Source organism: Sebastes fasciatus, chromosome 20 (assembly GCF_043250625.1).
Source record: "Sebastes fasciatus isolate fSebFas1 chromosome 20, fSebFas1.pri, whole genome shotgun sequence".
Taxonomy (NCBI): Eukaryota; Metazoa; Chordata; class Actinopteri; order Perciformes; family Sebastidae; genus Sebastes; species Sebastes fasciatus.
Window position 1 is genome coordinate 20278936 of NC_133814.1, and position 18243 is coordinate 20297178.

Here is an 18243-nt window from a genome sequence, read left to right on the forward strand (position 1 = left end):
TGTTTACATGCTTTAATGTACAAAAAATACATTATTTTTCTCATACTGTCTGTATGAATATACCTGTATTCAACTTCTGTCTGAAACGCTCCGTTTTAGCGCCTGTGTCTTTAAGCCCCACTACCGAAAAAGCCCAGTCTGCTCTGATTGGCTTGTGAGAAAATATGGTGCACCTTTGCAAAGGTAGTTCTCAATCTGTGGCAGGTATGTTCTAATGAGCCTGCATGTGACATATAAGGGGAGACAAATCTGAATGGCTTGTTAGATCACATGTTTTCTGATCTAGACCGCACACAATAAACTGACTGGGTCGTCTTATTTCTGAAAAGGTGAGCTTGCCATGCCACTAGCACGGATAAAAGTCACCCGTGAGGTATGGCAGTCCTGAAATTGGACAGACCGGGTGGACCAGGGAATCAAACTCCCAGTTAGGGTTTATTACCAAATAAAATTCTAGTAATACTTTATGAAACCAAACAAATCAGTTAATAATTAATTAGAAAACAATAAAGAAACTCCTTTTTGTCCTATATATTAACCCTAAAATAATCGATGCACACAGGAGTGAGAACGACCATTATTTATTTGTCCATTTTCTGACCTGCCCCTAACCCCTGACCCTTGACCCCAAACACTCGACTCTGTTGGCCCAGAAACACGGTGAGAGGACGGAGGAAAGAGCCTCTTTGGCCGAGCGGCGGGCGGAGACAGGGTGTACGAGGTAGCGTTTCCCCTCCGCTCTCAATCACATTGTAAAAAAGCCATCAGAATTAAGAGTTTAGCACCGGGCCAAATAACTGGAGATTAACAGCTCCAAAAATAGGTGGAATGGTGTGTGTGTGTGAGAGGGGCATTAAAAGAGAAGAGTAGAGAGACCGAAAGAGGGAGAGCTGTAGAACTAATTTGGTAATTTGGCCAAGAGTTGAAAGAGCCACTTCAGTCATCACTATAAGTGCAGTTACAGCTTTTTATGTATTTCTACAATCCATCGACCTAGTTTGTAGAAAAATGAATCTGCTGCACGCTGAAGTCGGGTTTGTGTGTGACGGAGTGTTGTACCTTCCACTAGCACAGCAGCTAAGCTTACCAGCGGACCTGAACAGGACTAAAGTTAGCGGCTAAAGTTAGCCCCCGACTGTCACCTGATCCCAGTCAGGGGTCAGAGGTTAGATCCCTTTCTGTGGCCGTGATTGGGTTTCACGGCTCCAAGGCCATCAGGTGGCTGTTATTAAACTGCTCTGAGACGGAGGCAGACAATCCTGCAAGGACATTTACAACTGTAATGATCACATAGTGAATCTGAAATAGAAGAATTAGAAAAGGGATGAATGTAGAATAAGATGATGGCTGAATTGTAAACTGATTTTTAATTGATTATTTATATATATGTATATGTGTTTTTGTATGTGTATGTACTGTGGGTGCGTATATGTATATATGTATGCAGTATGTACAGTATATATATTTATATTATATAAAAATAGATTAATTTTAATTATTATTTTTTTTTGTTTACTTGTGTATATTGTTTTTATTTATTATTTCTTTAATTTTTTTTTGTATGTATGTTTTTCCTGTATCTATGCTGGCTTATTATATATTAATATTATGTTTGTTAAGTTTCTTTGTACCGAGAATGTTGTTATTGGGGATGTTTGTGAATGTTTGTTCCAAACCAATAAATATAGTATTGAAAAAAAGAAAGAGAAGGGATGCATGTATTTGAGGGGAGACACTACAGGTGAATAGACTAAAAATGTAGATAACTAATAGATAACACCATGAAACTTCCCCAGTTGATTACTCACATTAAGACAATTATTTTTTGTATTACAAGTTTTCTGAAAATTGTATGTTTAAATATGCAAATGAGTCATTATCTTATTAAAAATTTGCTAATTTGCATACATTTCCAGAACAGAAATCAGAACATGGATAAAGCCAAAATTATTGTTTCATTTTTGTTGACATATAAGAGTCAAAGGTTTTTACAAAGGGGATTTTTGATATCTCTTTTTATCACTCCATATATCAGAAAATACTGTCAACAGCCATAAAAAAAAATCAATTTTTGCCATGTTTTTAGGAATAAAATGTTGTATAAATCAGGCTATGAATGATATATGAACAAACCGCTCTGTAAAAACCTTCAGAATATAGATTGGAATGAAACTGGAAGGTTTGGTGGATGTAAGTGCTGCTGAAGTGGAGATTTCTGGCTCAGAATATGAGAAAACAGCCTTTAAAGATATATATTGTAAAATTCCATACATGCAAGACACTACAGGTGAATAGGGTAAAAAGAATAACGGCCCTACTAAATAATAGTAGGGCCGTCAAAGTTAACGCGATATTAACCCGTTAACGTAAATTTGTTTTAACGCCACTTATTTGCTAAAGCACACTGACACACTGACAGCTGTTGTTGCCTGTTGGGCTTCAGTTTGTTGCGTGATGATTTGAGCATATTTTTATGCTAAATGTAGTACCTGTGAGGGTTTCTGGACAATATTTGTCATTGTTTTGTGTTGCTAATTGATTTCCAATAATAAATATATACATACGTTTGCATAAAGCAGCATATTTGCCCACTCCCATGTTGATAAGAATATTAAATACTTGACAAATCTCCCTTTAAGGTACATTTTGAACAGATAAAAAATGTGTGATTCATTTGTGATTAACTTTGGACAATCATGCGATTAATTGTGATTAAATATTTTAATCGATTGACAGCCCTAATTAAAAAAAAAAATCTGAAATTGTATGTTTAAATATGCAAATGAGGCATTATCTACACAGAAATGTACAGACGCAAATAGACAAAGTGTTGTAAAATAAACACCTAAATGTGTATTTCTTATGGGGTTTTTTTCACTAGTCTGAATGAAGTCATGTTATGGAGGTAAAATAGTGCAAAATCTCTAAATTGACCAGTGCATGATGGTGTCTCTCCAATGATTTTGAATCTCCTTATTCAGCCGGATTACTAGAAAATGTAATTTAAGATTATAAAAAAGATGGAAACCATATATTTTTATGTATTTCTGTTACATTAAATGTAACTCTCTTTCTAGTTATGTAAAACCTGTGATAAAGACAAGGGAGGAGACATAAACTGTAGTGGTTCAACATGTCTGGATGGCGAATCCTACAGTGCCTCCATGTGGTGAAAGTTTAAAAAACATTTTCTTGACGCCTAAACTATCACTTCACAAATATTTGAACTCCTGAGAGAGCAATTAAGCTATTAGACTAGTCAGTAAATGCCTGAAAGAGAGAAAAGGGTGAAAGCTACTGTGAGGAAGAGGAGGAGATAGTGGTGCGGTGTGGGAGCCGACGACACAGGGAGAAACAGAGTGACAGCTGAGGTGAGTCATGTCTATTTTTATTCAGCCGCATGTCTCTGTGGAAAACAGCTAAACAGACACGTTAAACATCTCTTGTTTCATATCGACAGATCAGAAATCTACTGTAAAAGGCTTCCCTTCATCATGGCAGCTGTGCTCTATGAAACACTACAGAAAACAAAGCTGCAAAAAAAAACAAAGACACTCATCAAACACAAATCCTTAGAATAAATATAACAGAGAGGGAATTACAGTAGCTACTTCAAATGTGTTAGTAAAGCAACTTTATACGATATTGCTGGATTGCAACAAGTACTGTAGGATGTTTACAGATTGTGAAGTTATGAGTCAAATCTGCACCTTTTATACCTCATCAGACATTGTTTCTATTATGTCACTTGTGCTTTCCTTTTTCATCTTTTTTACCGTCCTCTCGTATCTCTCTCACAACCGTCTTGTCTTCTCACATCCTCTATTCTTCTTTTTTTATGTTTAAACTAGGGCTGTCAATCGATTTAAATATTTAACCGCGATTAACCGCGTGATTGTCCATATTTAATCACGAATAATCGCAAATTAATGGCACATTTTTTATCTATTCAAAATGTACCTTAAAGGGAGATTAATACTCTTATCAACATGGGAGTAGGCAAATATGCTTGCTTTATGCAAATGTATGTATATATTTATTACTGGAAATCAATTAACAACACAAAACAATGACAAATTCCTTCACGCTTCAAACTAGTATGACATGGTTGGTACCAATGGTTTCCTTAGGTTTTCTAGTTTCATATGATTCCAGTATCTTTACTTAACTTTAAAACTGAGCCCGCTACAACCTTCGAAAGACAGAATAGCGGTCGGGTCCGCCGTCGGATTTTTAAGAGGTTTATCAAAAATCGAAAGTTGCGTTAATGCGTTAAAGAAATTAGCGGCGTTCAAATTAATTTGCGTTATCGGGTTAACTTCGACAGCCCTTTAGTTTAAACTTCAACAATCAATACAATATTTACAGAACTTTATTTCTCCAGCATCTCTTTCTGTCCTTTCAATCTGTCGTTGATCTCCATTTTTGTTTTAAAACTTTTCTCAGGTTTCCACACTACATTTTCCTTTGCAAAACACAGTGTTCCCTCTAACTACAGCCAAATGCGTTGGATAAATGAGTCAACAAGATTAAATGTAAGTGATAAAATGTGCTACATGGGTGGCCGATCCAAACAGATCTTGTGATAAAACGTGGCTGGTAAAACCCCAAAGCTGCAGCCCTGAATAACAACGTTACAATACTAAAAACACATGGACCTATTTAGAAAATGTGGCTCTATGTTCCCATAGCGCCGTGGTTTATTACGTCCGGACCAGTCAGTGCATAGTGGATCCAGGGCGCCAGACGCAAGGCTGCAGACCCAGGTTGGAAGTGCTGAACCTGGGCCTGGGGACCCTGTTAGGTAGAGTGCTGCTTGATGGCGGCCGAGAGGCCCCGGCGGGGCCGTGTGGACTCAGATTTGGGGCGCTCTTAAACTGCCTGTTGGCCTGCGCAGCGCTGGAGGGCTGAAGGTGGGAGAAAGTCGGGGACTGGAGTGGGTTTGAAGCAGCGGAGAAGGTGGGGAGCTGAGGGAGTGGGGCGGTGGGGGCAGGTGGGGGAGACAGAGGGGAGGTGGCCCACTGAGGTTGGTAGGCGTTGGGGCCAACTGTGGGTGGAGATGTGACATCAGAGCGCCACAGTGGTTCTCCAAGTGTCGTAGCCGATCGAGGTACAATAACTTTGAGAGCGGGCCCTGTGGATGTGGGTGGAGGCGTGGAGAAGCGCTTCACCTCGTATACTCGTGCTGTCTTCTGAGGACCACCTGCCATTCCTCCCTGATAGGTGGAGGTGTCCATTGGAACCCCACCGCCATAGCTGAACAAAGAAGAGTTGAGCTGGTAGGGCTGGTGGCTCATAATGTCCACAGACTTAAGGGCCGCTTTCTTCCCTTTAGATCCAGCTGGCCCCGACTTTGTCACCTCAGACTTCTTCTGGGCCTTCAGAGGGCAGGAGGGAGAGAGCAGGGGGTTGTAGCTGATGGGAGGAGGAGCACGGATGCTGGACGAGTATTTCCAGGTGGAAGGGAGAGAGGGCGTGGGCGAGGACTCCCTCGTCTGGGCGGGGGAGTACGGCGCTGCAGCGACAGATGGAGATCTCTCCACAACGTACCGATCCATCCTGTTCTGCCTGCGGGCAAACAGCTCACCTCCCTTCCCCGCCAGCTGTGGCACCTGAGGGGTTTGGGGTTTGGGAGCGACAGGAGGTGGTCTGGGTCTCCGCTGAGCCTGCATGAAGTTGCAGGCCTCCGCCCCCAGCCTCAGCCAGTCCTCCTCAGGCCCCGACTCATGTCCCGTCTCCCCACTGGGCACAGCTCCTGCAGGCTCGGCGCCCGGGGTTCTCACAAAGCGGTCGTCCATGTTCGTGATCATTGACAGCAAGTCCGGGTTCGGGGAAATATCTTTGTTCTGGACCGCGCAGAACATCGGCTTCTTTTTGCTGCGAAGACGGGCATCGTGCAGGATGCCGGTGCGAGCAGCGGGGACCGAGATGCGCTCCTCTCGTGTCGTCATTGAATCGGCGGCAGGAGCATGGAGTGGTGATGCAGTTGCCGTGGCAGCATAGGGGCCGGGAGTCGCTGCACCTGTCGCGTTGAAGTAGGGGTGGAGAGATGGAGATGGAGAAGGTTGCGTGGGAGGAAGAGGAGGAGGAGGATGGGTGGGCTGAAAGGAGACCTGAGTCAGATCAGGGGGATGTGGAGGGGAGATGGGAGAAGCAGACATGTAGGTGGAGGGAGGCGGGTAAATAGGAGCTGGAGGGGAAAAGGGTTGAGCAGGTGATGGACAGAACAGGGTGCTTTGAGCTGCAGGAGGAGAGAACGGGATGGAGGGGGAAGCATACGCTGCGGCCTGAGGGGAAAATGTGGGTGGATTTGCGGCGGGCTGGGAGAAAGGTGCCGAGGACAGCGAGGAGGGAGGCGAGTTAACAGAGGGGGGAGACGTGTTGCTGTGGTTATTTCTCGGAGGGATGTACAGAGAGGTGCTAGACACCGCTCTCTTTGCATCCGGCCCTGATGGTTGCCAAGTGGGCTGGATGGTCACCATGGAGACGGCCGCCACTGGTTTGGTCGTCATGGCCACGGCTGCGGGTTTGGGTTGGGGAGGGCGAAACATCACGGAGGTTACAGACGCACGAGAGGTCGGGCCTGGGGTGAAGGGGCGCGCAGTGCGGTTCAGATTACCTGGATTCAGTTGATGATCCGAGTCTGTCATCGAGCTCGGACTAGGATTGGGGTGTTGCCCATTTTGACTTGGCATCTGAGAGGGCGGGTTCAGAACAACGCTAGCCCGACTTACAGCTACCGGCCCCCCATTGGTGAGCGCAACAGCTGGAGGAGACATGTGTGCAGGGTGGTTACTGATTGGCTGCTTCGCAACGCCGCTCTCCAGCCTTGAGCCCTGATAGGCCGAGACCTCCACCCCTGGGCTTTGATTGACAGAGGTCACAAATCCTGGTGTCTGATAGGCTGAGATATCCAGGCCTGAGCTGTGATTGGCTGTGGGCGTTGTTGGAGTAGTTGGCGTGGTTGACGGGCAGGCAGAGCTTTTCCTGTCCAGCAGGTCTAGATAACCGCTGTCCCACGTTGGGTCATACGATGAAGAGAATCCCTCTTCATCAACTTCTGAGCCGCTCAGGATGGAGCTTCCTCCTTCCTCCTCCGTCTCCCCTCCTGTGTCTCCTTCTGTCTCCGCTCCTCTGTCTCCCTCAGCTTTGCCGAAGCAGGTCAACGTGTACTTCTTGGCCCTCTGCCGGCGCTTCTTGAACATAAGCACCCCTTTCGAGTTGGGGTTGGGCGCATCAGTCAGCAAAGAAGCAATGGAGCGGCATTTAGTGCGAGCCTCTTTCACCTGTTTCTCCACCACGCTCTCCCCACGGTGCAACTCTGCAAGACAGGAAGAGAAAAGAGAAAGAGACCAAAATAAATGTGCTGAAGGAGAGAGGAAGCAAAGGGGAGAACCGGTAATGGGATATCTGAGTGCATAACGAGGCACAGGCGACAAATAACGGAAACAACGGTGTGATAGCCCTCACCGACTCAGCGAGCAGTGGCTGATTTATACGGTATTATCACAGTGAGGAGCTGCTGTGAGGATTACCAGTGACAGACAGGAGTGTGTGTTGTGGATTTAGAACAAAGGATTCCTGCTGCTCTCCAGAGTTGAGTCACACACTCCGGGAAGTTTAGATCAGAGTGTCTCTCCTGCACAAATGCTTGTTTGTGCCTGTGTGTGTGTACGTCATGTTTATCTCTGCTAAGTCCAAGGCTATTTGAGCCTTTTTAGTATCTTGGCTCACCTCACATGAATATCCTCACCGCATAACTATAGTCTGATGCAGCATTGCGCATCCATATTCCATGATCCATGATCGTGGGCCACTGTGTGTCAGTGAGTAATCGTGTGTAATTTAACTCTGCATCATTGTAAATGATCACTCCGAGATATAAATAAATATATGTAATGACATATAACTTTCATACCGTCAAGCTCACAGAGACATAACAAACACACACACACACAATCCCAATAACAAACTTGATATTTCAGTTGTCGCAATGTTTACATATTTCTGCAAAGACTTGACATAAGCCGGTTCAAAGGGGGTTTAAACAGTCTACTGTGCGTCTCCGGTGGTGCAGGGAGCTAAATGCTAACACATCTTAGTTTAGCATATTAGCATTAGCACTAAACACAAACTGGAGGGACTGTCCTTGACTAAAGAAATTCTTAGTCGATAAACACTCAAACAATTTTGTTGATTAGTCGATTTAATTAACAGTTTCTCCACAAAGAATCACATAAAAGCACCACTTTAAATCGTGTGTATACCAGAGATGTGCTCATAAGTTTCTTGGAAATAAGTCATACAGCATGAAAAAAAGCAGAAAAATGACTAATTGACAAAAGAAATCTTAGTCGACTAAGAACAAAACGCCCGATTAGTCGAATAACCGACTAGCAGGGAGCAGCCCCAGAGGCAGGTGAGAAGAATGTCATTTGTTTTGTAGGTATTTTGTCACAAACAAGTATTCGGTTTGACCCAATGATGGCAATAACAATTCATCCTGAGGGGAACACAAACCAAATTTTATGACAATCCTTCCAAAAGCTTTCAAGACGTTTCACTCCAAAACCACAAATATGAACCTCAAGGTGGCAAAAGACAAAAAGTCAGGGGGTCACCAAGGTCATGAATGCACCAGATTTCCTCCCTAGAGCCAAATACAACTAAGAATAATTTGTAACTTTTGTTCCATTATTTGTTATTTGTATTTGCTGTATCCGTCCCATTGTACGCGAGTGACATGCATCAAGTCCATTATAGAACAACAATGACAAATAACCTTGACATTTATGGTAAATGTTCTGAAATGGTGACATAGCATAGAAATTAATTAATTCCTCTTAATTTGAAAAACTTACTTCTAATGTAAGTGAATCTGTGTAGAAGGGTTTTAATGCGTCTTACCTGCGTACACGGTGTGTGGGACTGTGTGTCCACCTACGTCTGAACCTGAACGAGATGTGAGGTCCCTCATCTCACAAGTGTGAGCGTGTGTGTGTGTGTCCTTAAACTCCCTCAGACCCTCCCTCCAAACACACCCTCACAGAGTCCGGTTCTGATCTGAGTCGGGAACCGTTTAGTCTTCCAGCTCTTCTCTCGGGGCACGGCCCATGTAAAGACCTTTGTCTGTGTCCCAAACCAACGCAATGATGTCAACCCACTATTCCTGTCTGTCTGACAGCCATCAAACACCTGTCAGGTCTCTGTCTCACACACACAGAGTGAGACACAAGGACGGGAGACCCCTCACCAGAGGATATTTAGACAGAAGTGTCATTCAGTGTATGTGTGTGTGTGTGTTTATGTGTGTGTATGAGTTCATAAAGCCAATTATAGTCTATAGAGGAAAGCTTGGTCATAAGTCTTAACTGATGTCCGTTCTCTAGTGCTAACACTTCACACCTAACAACCACTGCACACACAGACACAGCTCTATAGTAGCAGAACAATCACATATCCAAAGCCAAAGGCAACGTGTGTGTGAGTGTGTGTGTGTGTGTGTGTGTGTGTGTGTGTGTGTGTGTAACGTGAGAAAGGGCAGGTCCCTGAACGCCTCAGTCATTATTCGTCCTATAGTAAAGCCCTAGCCTAAGTCATTCAGGCTTTCAGCCTCATTACTGCAACATTCGCTCATATATGAAGTCACAGCTCGGTCAGTGCATAGCTATTCAGCTCCATCAGCTGTGGTCATTACTGCCTTGTTGAACTAACCAGACAAGGCTGATAAAACTTTATTATGAGTTAAAGGAATAGTCCAACATTTCGTGAAATTTGATTTATTCGCTTTCTTGTTGAGAGTTCCCTTACGAAAAAGTAGTACACTTCAAGTTTATTTTATGAAGTATATTTAAGTAAAGTTCATTTCCCAAGTATACTTTATGTAGTAAGTAATAGTAGTAACCGAAAGATATTTAAACTTGCAGTAGGCAGAATGTTTTTTGGCATCATTGGGCAAAAAATCCATAATAACCTTTCAGCATATTGTAATTCAAGTGTTCTGAGAGAAAACTAGACTTCTGCACCTCCTCATGGCTCTGTTTTCAGGCTTTAAAAAAATCTAGCCGTTGACGGGAGACTTTGACCAATCACAGGTCATTTCAGAGAGAGAGAGCGTTCCTACTGGCTGTGCTCTGGCTGGTGGGCGGTGCTTAGTATTTCCTCAACTGATCTCAACATGGCTGCCGGTTCACAAACTTCCTCATTTTACAGCTACACAGTTCACTACAAGATGTTTCTGAAAACATTTGAGTCGAGAAATAGGCATTACAGTAACAGAATATTGATTCATATTTGATCAGCGCTGCCTAGACCGTTTGATCGGAGTGATTGACAGCTGCTCAGAGACGGCAAGGCTCCAGCTTGGCTCTGATTGGTTGTTCTCTTCCGGTCTGTGAAATCTTGCAGATGCCATTAGGAGCACCGGAGGACACAGAGGAACATGATTGTTTTTTCAGATTACCTGTCTCATGCACTACTGTCAGGATATTAGTGACCGTTTTATAAAAATATATTTTTTAATCATATTTGCTCCATTTCTACCCACTGCAGCTTTAATTTACAATAATATAAAGCAGAGAAAACAACTACATCCTCACATTAGAGAAGCTGGGGCCAGCAAATGTTTGTCATTTCTCTTGATAGATTACATTTTACTGGTATGTAGTCTACTGTGCACACGTGGCAAGAAAAAAAAAACACACACACACAACCTACACACACACACACATACAAACACACACTCACACAGCACATATTCAGCTGTGTGGCCTGTAAGTCAGAGTCGCGTCCAGTCTGTCGATCAGAAGCTTCGGTGACTATAAATACAGCGAGTGAGGCAGATGCTCCGAATACTGACAGCAGAGATGTACCGCTGTTTCAGGGGACAGAAGAGGGGAGGAGGGGAGGAGTGGGGGAGGTGGAATACCTCTCCAGGTATCTGGTGTATCTCACCCCATCACCAGCAGCCTGGAAATGTAACTGGATGCTCCAGTTGTAGAAAATCACCACTAGAGGGTGATCTAGCTATTGATAAAACCACACAGCTGATTCTGAGACACAAAAGGAATCTTTGGAATTTAAATTAAAAAAAGCAAAAACACTGCAGTCACGACAGAAATAGCTGCATTCCCATGAGAAACTAGAGCGGCTCCTGTGTTTGGTTAACAGCTGGTGTATCATTCTGATAGAATAAAAGGTTGAACCGGGCAAACTCACAGGCAAGATCCAAATTTAGCAACAGATATTGTTTGGAAATTTTGCAGTTGAAGTGATATACACACCGATGGCGTGCAGAACAACATCATGGTAGCCTCTAACGTATCTGATTGAATGGTGTTTTTTACATAAACCCCGTTGCTTGATTCCTCAAACAGGACTGTGCTGAGTGTTTGTGTTTTCTTTTGCTTTGGAGAATAAGCATTTTATAGGGCTTTTTTCATGCTGAATGACTCATTTCCAAGAAACTTATGAGCACATCTGTGGTAAACTCAAGATTTAAAGTGTCACTTTTGTGTGATTCTTTGTGGAGAAACTCAGTTTTACAGATCTGTCGCTTAAATCATCAATTAGTGGACAAAATCATGTTAGTCGACTAAGAATTTCTCTGGTCGACGACAGCCCTAGCATTTTGCAATCATCCTTTAACTTATTCCACAATTTTATATTCCACACAAATATGGGCCGTATAACTGCATAACATGCAGGCTGGTATATGTGCATTATGTATTTAAGCACGTGTTATAACAGTATGTTTGTATGGTTTACTATTCTCACATTTTATGCATATACGACTTTGTATGTGTATTTCCCTTTTATTACTTTTCCTTGTAAATCACTTTGTAATCTCTGGATTATTTACGTGTAACGGTGTGCTGTAGTTTTTACTCACTGGCTTGCCGTGCTTTCTCCTTGTAGGTGGTGGAGAGCTCGTCGCTGACTGGGGTCAGCTGTGGTCCCACCATGGGCACCAGTTGTTTCCCAGAGCCTGACATCAGAGCCTCCTTCGCCCGCTCAGGAGACACGAGCGGCGGGCAGGTCATCCCGATGCAGGGCCCCCCCGCCTCCTGGAAGCCGCTGTCCACTTCGCCCTCCGCCTCCATCAAGCCCATGTCAGGGGTCGGCGTGAGCGTGCGAGGGGTCAGAGTGTGCGGGGTGTGTGCTGGAGTGATCCACTCGGTCTGGGGAGGCTGGTAGATGAGCTCTCTGCGAGGGACGCCAGGAAGACACTGACCTTCCCACTGCCCCTGCATGGAAACCCCTGCATCTGTGGCGCTCTCATACCTCAGAGGAAAGACACAACACAACAACAATTAGAACGCTGCAGTGGGAGAAACCTCAGTATGATGTTGCAGCTTTTTGGAAAGACTGATAAAAGAAACCTTCTATGACAGAATACAGGAGGTCTCTTACCCGCTCATCTCTGACGTCTCCTCCTCCTCCTGGTTGTCATAGCGACCAGGTGAGCGTGCGTGAGGAGGTGTACGGCGTGGGCGGCGTATCGTCAGTGACTGTGTGTCTGCGTCGCTGTCTGTCTCTCCATAGTAAGCCTCGCTGTCTGGAGGGGACGTGACGCCCCTGGGTATCCCGGTGGGTGAGAGGATGGAGGAACGGTGGGAGGGCAAAGGGCCCGCGGGGGGGGACAGGACCCTCACGGAGGAGCAACCAGAGTAGGACGAGGAATGGAATCCAGAAGGGGCTCTGGAGACACACGGATGATGACGAATTGTTAAAATGCTAAACATGCATCAGTTTGCTTCATGTAACGACGACTGTGTGATGCTCTGACCTTTTGACCCTCAGGTTGAGTATGGCGCTCTCCCTGTCGATGAGGTTCATGGCCTGAGCATGACTGAGCTCTGCACACATATGGTCGCCAATGGCAACCAGCTCATCATGCTCCTTCAGTCCAGCTCTGCACGCTTTGCTGCGCCGGCGTACCTGCAGAGAGGAAATAACACATATTAGTACTTGAGTTAAAAGCACAGAAAATATACATATTTACATATGTTGAGAAGTTTATTCAAGTGTGTTAATAAAGTTTAAATTAAAATAAGAGAGTATGCTTTCAGTTTACTTTTTATGCACTTTTTAACAATATTATACTCAAGTATCCTTAACTTATACCGACAAGTATACAGAAATGTCTAAGTATACTTGGCTTATATTGATAATAAGTACATTTGGCTAAATTTCGAAGTAGTATTCGAAGGTATTCGAAGCTTCGCAGTGCAGCAGGCTGACATGTTCTTCTGTCTCTCCATCTCCCGTTTCAGTGCCGCTGATGCCGTACCGTTCTCACACGCACCTCAATACACAACAAACAGCGATATTCTGAATAATGAATAATGTTGTGGGAGTATTCCTTATTTCATGGGGTATTTGAGGATTATGATTATCATTACATACTTATATATATATATATATAAATAAAAACGAAGAATTTTAATACTGATTTGGAGGTCGATTACCATGGCAATGATCAAAGATTCATAGCATTCGGGTCAGCCCAAAGGTGCACCATATTTTTCTCGCAAGCCAATCAGAGCAGACTGGGCTTTTTCAGGAGGGGGGGCTTAAAGAGACAGGCGCTAAAACGGAGCGTTTCAGACAGATAGTATGAGGAAAATAATGTGTTTTTTGAACATTAAAGCACGTAAAAATGTTCTAGTAGAAACCCCAAATACAAGTATGAACCTGAAAATGAGCATGATATGTCCCCTTTAATGAAAGTTACATAAAAACTGAGGCGTTTACAGGGGTTTTAAACCATCTAAGTAGCCATATTATGGACAGTTATCCAGATTGTTACTTTAATGTACTTCCTGTAAAAGTCCTACAGATTGTATTAGTCAGTGAGAGCATTTTGTTGGTGAAATGGCCTTAAAGCTCTCCGACAACTCCTTCCCTGTATCAGAATAACTCGTGAGATCATGCAGCTGTTCCTGGAGGTCGCTAAGAGATGATGTCATAGTATCCTTCAGGACGTATGTCTGTGTGGGGGGTGGGCGAGTATTCTTGTCCGCCAGATTGCAGTTATAAGAAGCAGATAAGGCCCTCGACTGCCTCCTCACACACTAATACACACACACACACACACACACACACACACAGCTTATCACTGTAGAAATGTTGAGAGGAGGAAAGTGTGTTCACGCACCTACTTGGACTCTCTATCAGTATCTCTTGACCCAATAATCCCAGTGTGGCGTCACACAAACACATGCAAGGACAAGCTTGTACTTTCCCACTCACACACACACACGCACACACACGCACACACACACACACCACACACACACACACAGCACATCATGAAAGAGGGGGTTTGAACAGCTGCATCACCGGTCTGGACCAGGGAGGGTGGATGCCTGTCTTTCAACATATGTTCCCCACATACCCAAAATAAAACCTCGCAGGAAAATCGACCACATTCCTAGACGGACGGAGAAAGACAGACGCTACTGTGTTGAGAAACAGAAAAATACAGGACAGGAAAGTGTACGAGTGTGTGTGTCTGAACATTAACGCGAGGCCTTTTTCCGTGCTCAGCTTCCAGCTCCTCTTAAATGAGCTATTCTGATCCTCTGTGCTCCGGGCTTATCTGAGGTATGCCCAACAACACACACTCCAACAAGAGGAAGCACACACTGATCAAACTCTCATCAAAGGTGACCTTATCTGCTCGAAAACCCCTGGATAAAGAGAGGCCTTTTGGTGCCAGAGCCGCTCCGCCTCCATTTTGAATCCTAGGTTATGACAGCTTTTGAGCGACCGGCCAACTCTTTCAACGTCAGTGTGTGAGCGAGGTCGCATTCCTTCTCTCCAGAATAGATTTTCTTATTAGAGACAACATTCTGAACTGTCAACAAAACATAAATACAGACGCAAAAAAAAGCTTTTGGAGAAGTGAAAAAAAAAGAATAATCCCAGGGGGCTTAAAGTTGGATTAATATGTATGATAAATATGTGAGACGATGACAAATCTGAAACAAGTCCATTGTCGACTGCGTGTGTGTTCACAGTAGACACATTCATGTGCACACAGACATGCAATATGTGTGTGTAGTTGTGCATATATAGAATAGTAATATCGAATGTATGCACACGTATGAACAGACTATATTAGTCTTGTATCCTGTATGATCGCCATCAGGATTCAGTAATGAAATCCGAGTCAAGAGCAACCTCTATAAACATGAGTTCACGCTGTTCTTTGACCCACAAACCCAACTGAATCACAACAGGGGTAATTTAAAATGGCTGCGGACAAATGAGCATGAGCAATATAGTATATCGTGGAGGTACTGCTGTAGAGGGAAGAGTACTTGTGGTCAAAACTACTCAAGTAACAGAAGAAAAGTGAAATTTTTCGGAGAAATACAGTTCAAAATGTACCTTAAAGGGAGATTTGTCAAGTATTTAATACTCTTATCAACATGGGAGTGGGAAAATATGCTGCTTTATGCAAATATATGTATATATTTATTATTGGAAATCAATTAACAACACAAAACAATGACTAATATTGTCCAGAAACCCTCACAGGTACTGCATTTAGCATACAAAATATGCTCAAATCATAACATGGCAAACTGCAGCCCAACAGGCAACAACAGCTGTCAGTGTGTCAGTGTGCTGACTTGACTATGACTTGCCCCAAACTGCATGTGGTTATCATAAAGTGGGCATGTCTGTAAAGGGGAGACTCGTGGGTACCCATAGAACCCATTTACATTCACATATCTTGAGGTCAGAGGTCAAGGGATCCCTTTGAAAATGGCCATGCCAGTTTTTCCTTGCCAAAATTTATCGCAAGTTTTGAGTGTTATTTAGCCTCCTTTGCGACAAGCTAGTATGACATGGATTCCTTGGGTTTTGTAGTTTCATATGATACCAGTATCTTCACTTTAGTTTTAAAACTGAGCCTGGTATAACCTCCAAACGATCGGTAGCATTAAAGATATTAACGCGTTAACTTTGACTTCACCCATCAAACTAATCCCTCCCCCATTCAGTGATGCTCTCCAAAGCTTTTCAAAATCTAGCTGAGAACAAACTACAAGTGAAAGTACTTACTTGTTCATGAAAAAGCTAGACGATTACACTGCTAAGTGTACTTGTATTTAGTTTTTTTTTACCCCCTATAAATACCAGCAATACCACCAGAATCACGAACAGAGCGAACAACAAGACCATCAAGGCCTCAGACTGCAATTAACAGCTGCAGTCTCTATTAAACCCGCCTACTCATGTTACCACCTTGGCAGTAAGTCTTTATACTGCACACACACACACACACACACACACACACACACACATAGGCTCCACTGTACCTTGGCCACCTGTAGAGGTTTTTGCTGCTCTGCTCCACCCTGCAGTCTGAAGCCCCACGGGGAACCTCCTGAGAGGGAGACCACTATCTCCTCGGCTACCATCCCAGCTCACAGCCTGCTGTGTGTGTGTGTGTGTGTGTGTGTGTGAGTGTAAGTGTGTATGAGTCGCTCTCCCCTTCTTCCGTTCAGTGCGAGTATCAATGAGTGAGCGTGAGGCTTCTGCCTCCCTGCTCCTCTCCGCGACCACGACAAAAATCACTCCACCCACGAGGAGACAGGGGGAGGCTGGCTTTCATCTGCTTACACAGGAATGCTGTGTCGGAGGGTGGGCACTCAGGAGTGTGTGTGTGTGTGTGTGTGTTCATCCTCTCTCGTATTCAACACTTGCCATGTCACTCTCAAGCACTCTGTACAGGACGGGACGCTTGCTGATATACCATCCCGAAATAACCACCACTCCCTCTTTGACCCCCAGCTCAGCCAGTCTGGCCAGCACAGATTTGTCTTCATCTACCCACAGAAAGGGAGGTGTTCGCTTACGTGATAGCTGTCGACAAACACAATTTCACACAGAAAGCATTAAAAATAGAGTTCAGTAAATGAGGGGAAGGTTCTATGTTGGCAAGTGTTGGGTAAGATGATGAATACTGGCTCTCAGGCTGCTGTTCATCAGCTCCGACACCTCCGATCTTGAAGAGGATTACAGATCAGCCAAAACGACTTGGCCCAACTTCAATCTGATCTTCTAATGAAACTCACGCCAGGCTTGTGATGAATAGTAATTCCAAATTGGACCTGATTGCAAAGGGAGCTGGGCCCAAATTTGACCCAAGTCCCATTAAGTTGGAGCAGTTTGCACCCTCAAAACGTAGCTAAATATGCCAACCATATATTGGCCCAGGCTGGCTCACATTTGGTGCTGACGCTTTGGCCCAATTCAGATGGCCACCTCTTGTCACATTATAATTATTTGATAGATGACTGGGAGGATCACCATATGATATTGGCTCTTAGTCCAAGGGCAACTTAAAAGTGCTATTGATAACATTCAGCCACTACAACCAGCTTCAGAATCTATGAATAACTTGGTACTCTAGTAAACAATTTAGTCATAAAGGTTGTATTATGAATACTGATGCATAAGCATGGTAAACGAGACGGGGGGTCGACATCGTCACAGGTCCCTTGCACTGAGGACAGTCCGCCACGATTGACAGTTGCGCCATGAATCCCGTCCCTCCCCACAGGGAGAGAGGGCGCACTGCGCAGCGAGAACTCCACGGCCACATTGAGGGGCCAATGGCCCCGTGGCCCCCACACTTTTGGGCGCCCATGATCTCAGACATTTATCCATTTTTTCCACCCTAACTGATGACACAGCGATACTACGACGAAGTAGGGCCACATTGAGGGAAAAAATAAATCTGAGATTTTGAGAATAAAGTCATAATATTACAAAAATAAAGTCATACCTTTACAAGAAAAAAAGTTGTAATATTACGAGAATAAAGTCATAATATTATGAGAATAAAGTCATAACTTAGAGTATAAGTGAGTTATTTTAGTCAGTAAACCTCACACATCAGAGTGCCTTGGGCCAAACCTAGTGTGACAACAAGCATAAAATATTCAATAATTTGTGTTTTAAATTGCATAAACTACAAAATGTCTTTCTCATAAGCTAGAAAAAAATGGAAATCATTATTATTATTGATTTAAAAATCAATAACTGAGTTATTGTTATTTTGCTCAAAGTCTTTTTATTGGTATTCTGTACAAAATCCAATAAATCACAGAAATAATTGTATAAACAATTTACATCCCCCCATCCCTATAACAATATTACTGCACCATTAAATAAGCAGAGTTAATTTCATAAACAATTACATTTATACATATAAATTAATTA

The 18243-nt window shown here is 43.6% G+C and overlaps 1 protein-coding gene across 1 annotated transcript; it reads right to left on the minus strand.

The window, feature by feature from the left end:
• Positions 1 to 3371: 3371 nt before the first annotated feature.
• On the minus strand, positions 3372 to 16605 carry synpo2lb (synaptopodin 2-like b). Its single transcript, XM_074619668.1, has 5 exons — positions 16335 to 16605; positions 12788 to 12939; positions 12412 to 12699; positions 11891 to 12282; positions 3372 to 7321 (listed from the first exon to the last, which is right to left on the minus strand). Exons 1-5 carry the CDS (start codon positions 16434 to 16436, stop codon positions 4719 to 4721), a joined length of 3537 nt encoding a protein of 1178 aa, XP_074475769.1. The 5' UTR covers positions 16437 to 16605; the 3' UTR covers positions 3372 to 4718.
• Between the last annotated feature and the right edge of the window lie 1638 nt (positions 16606 to 18243).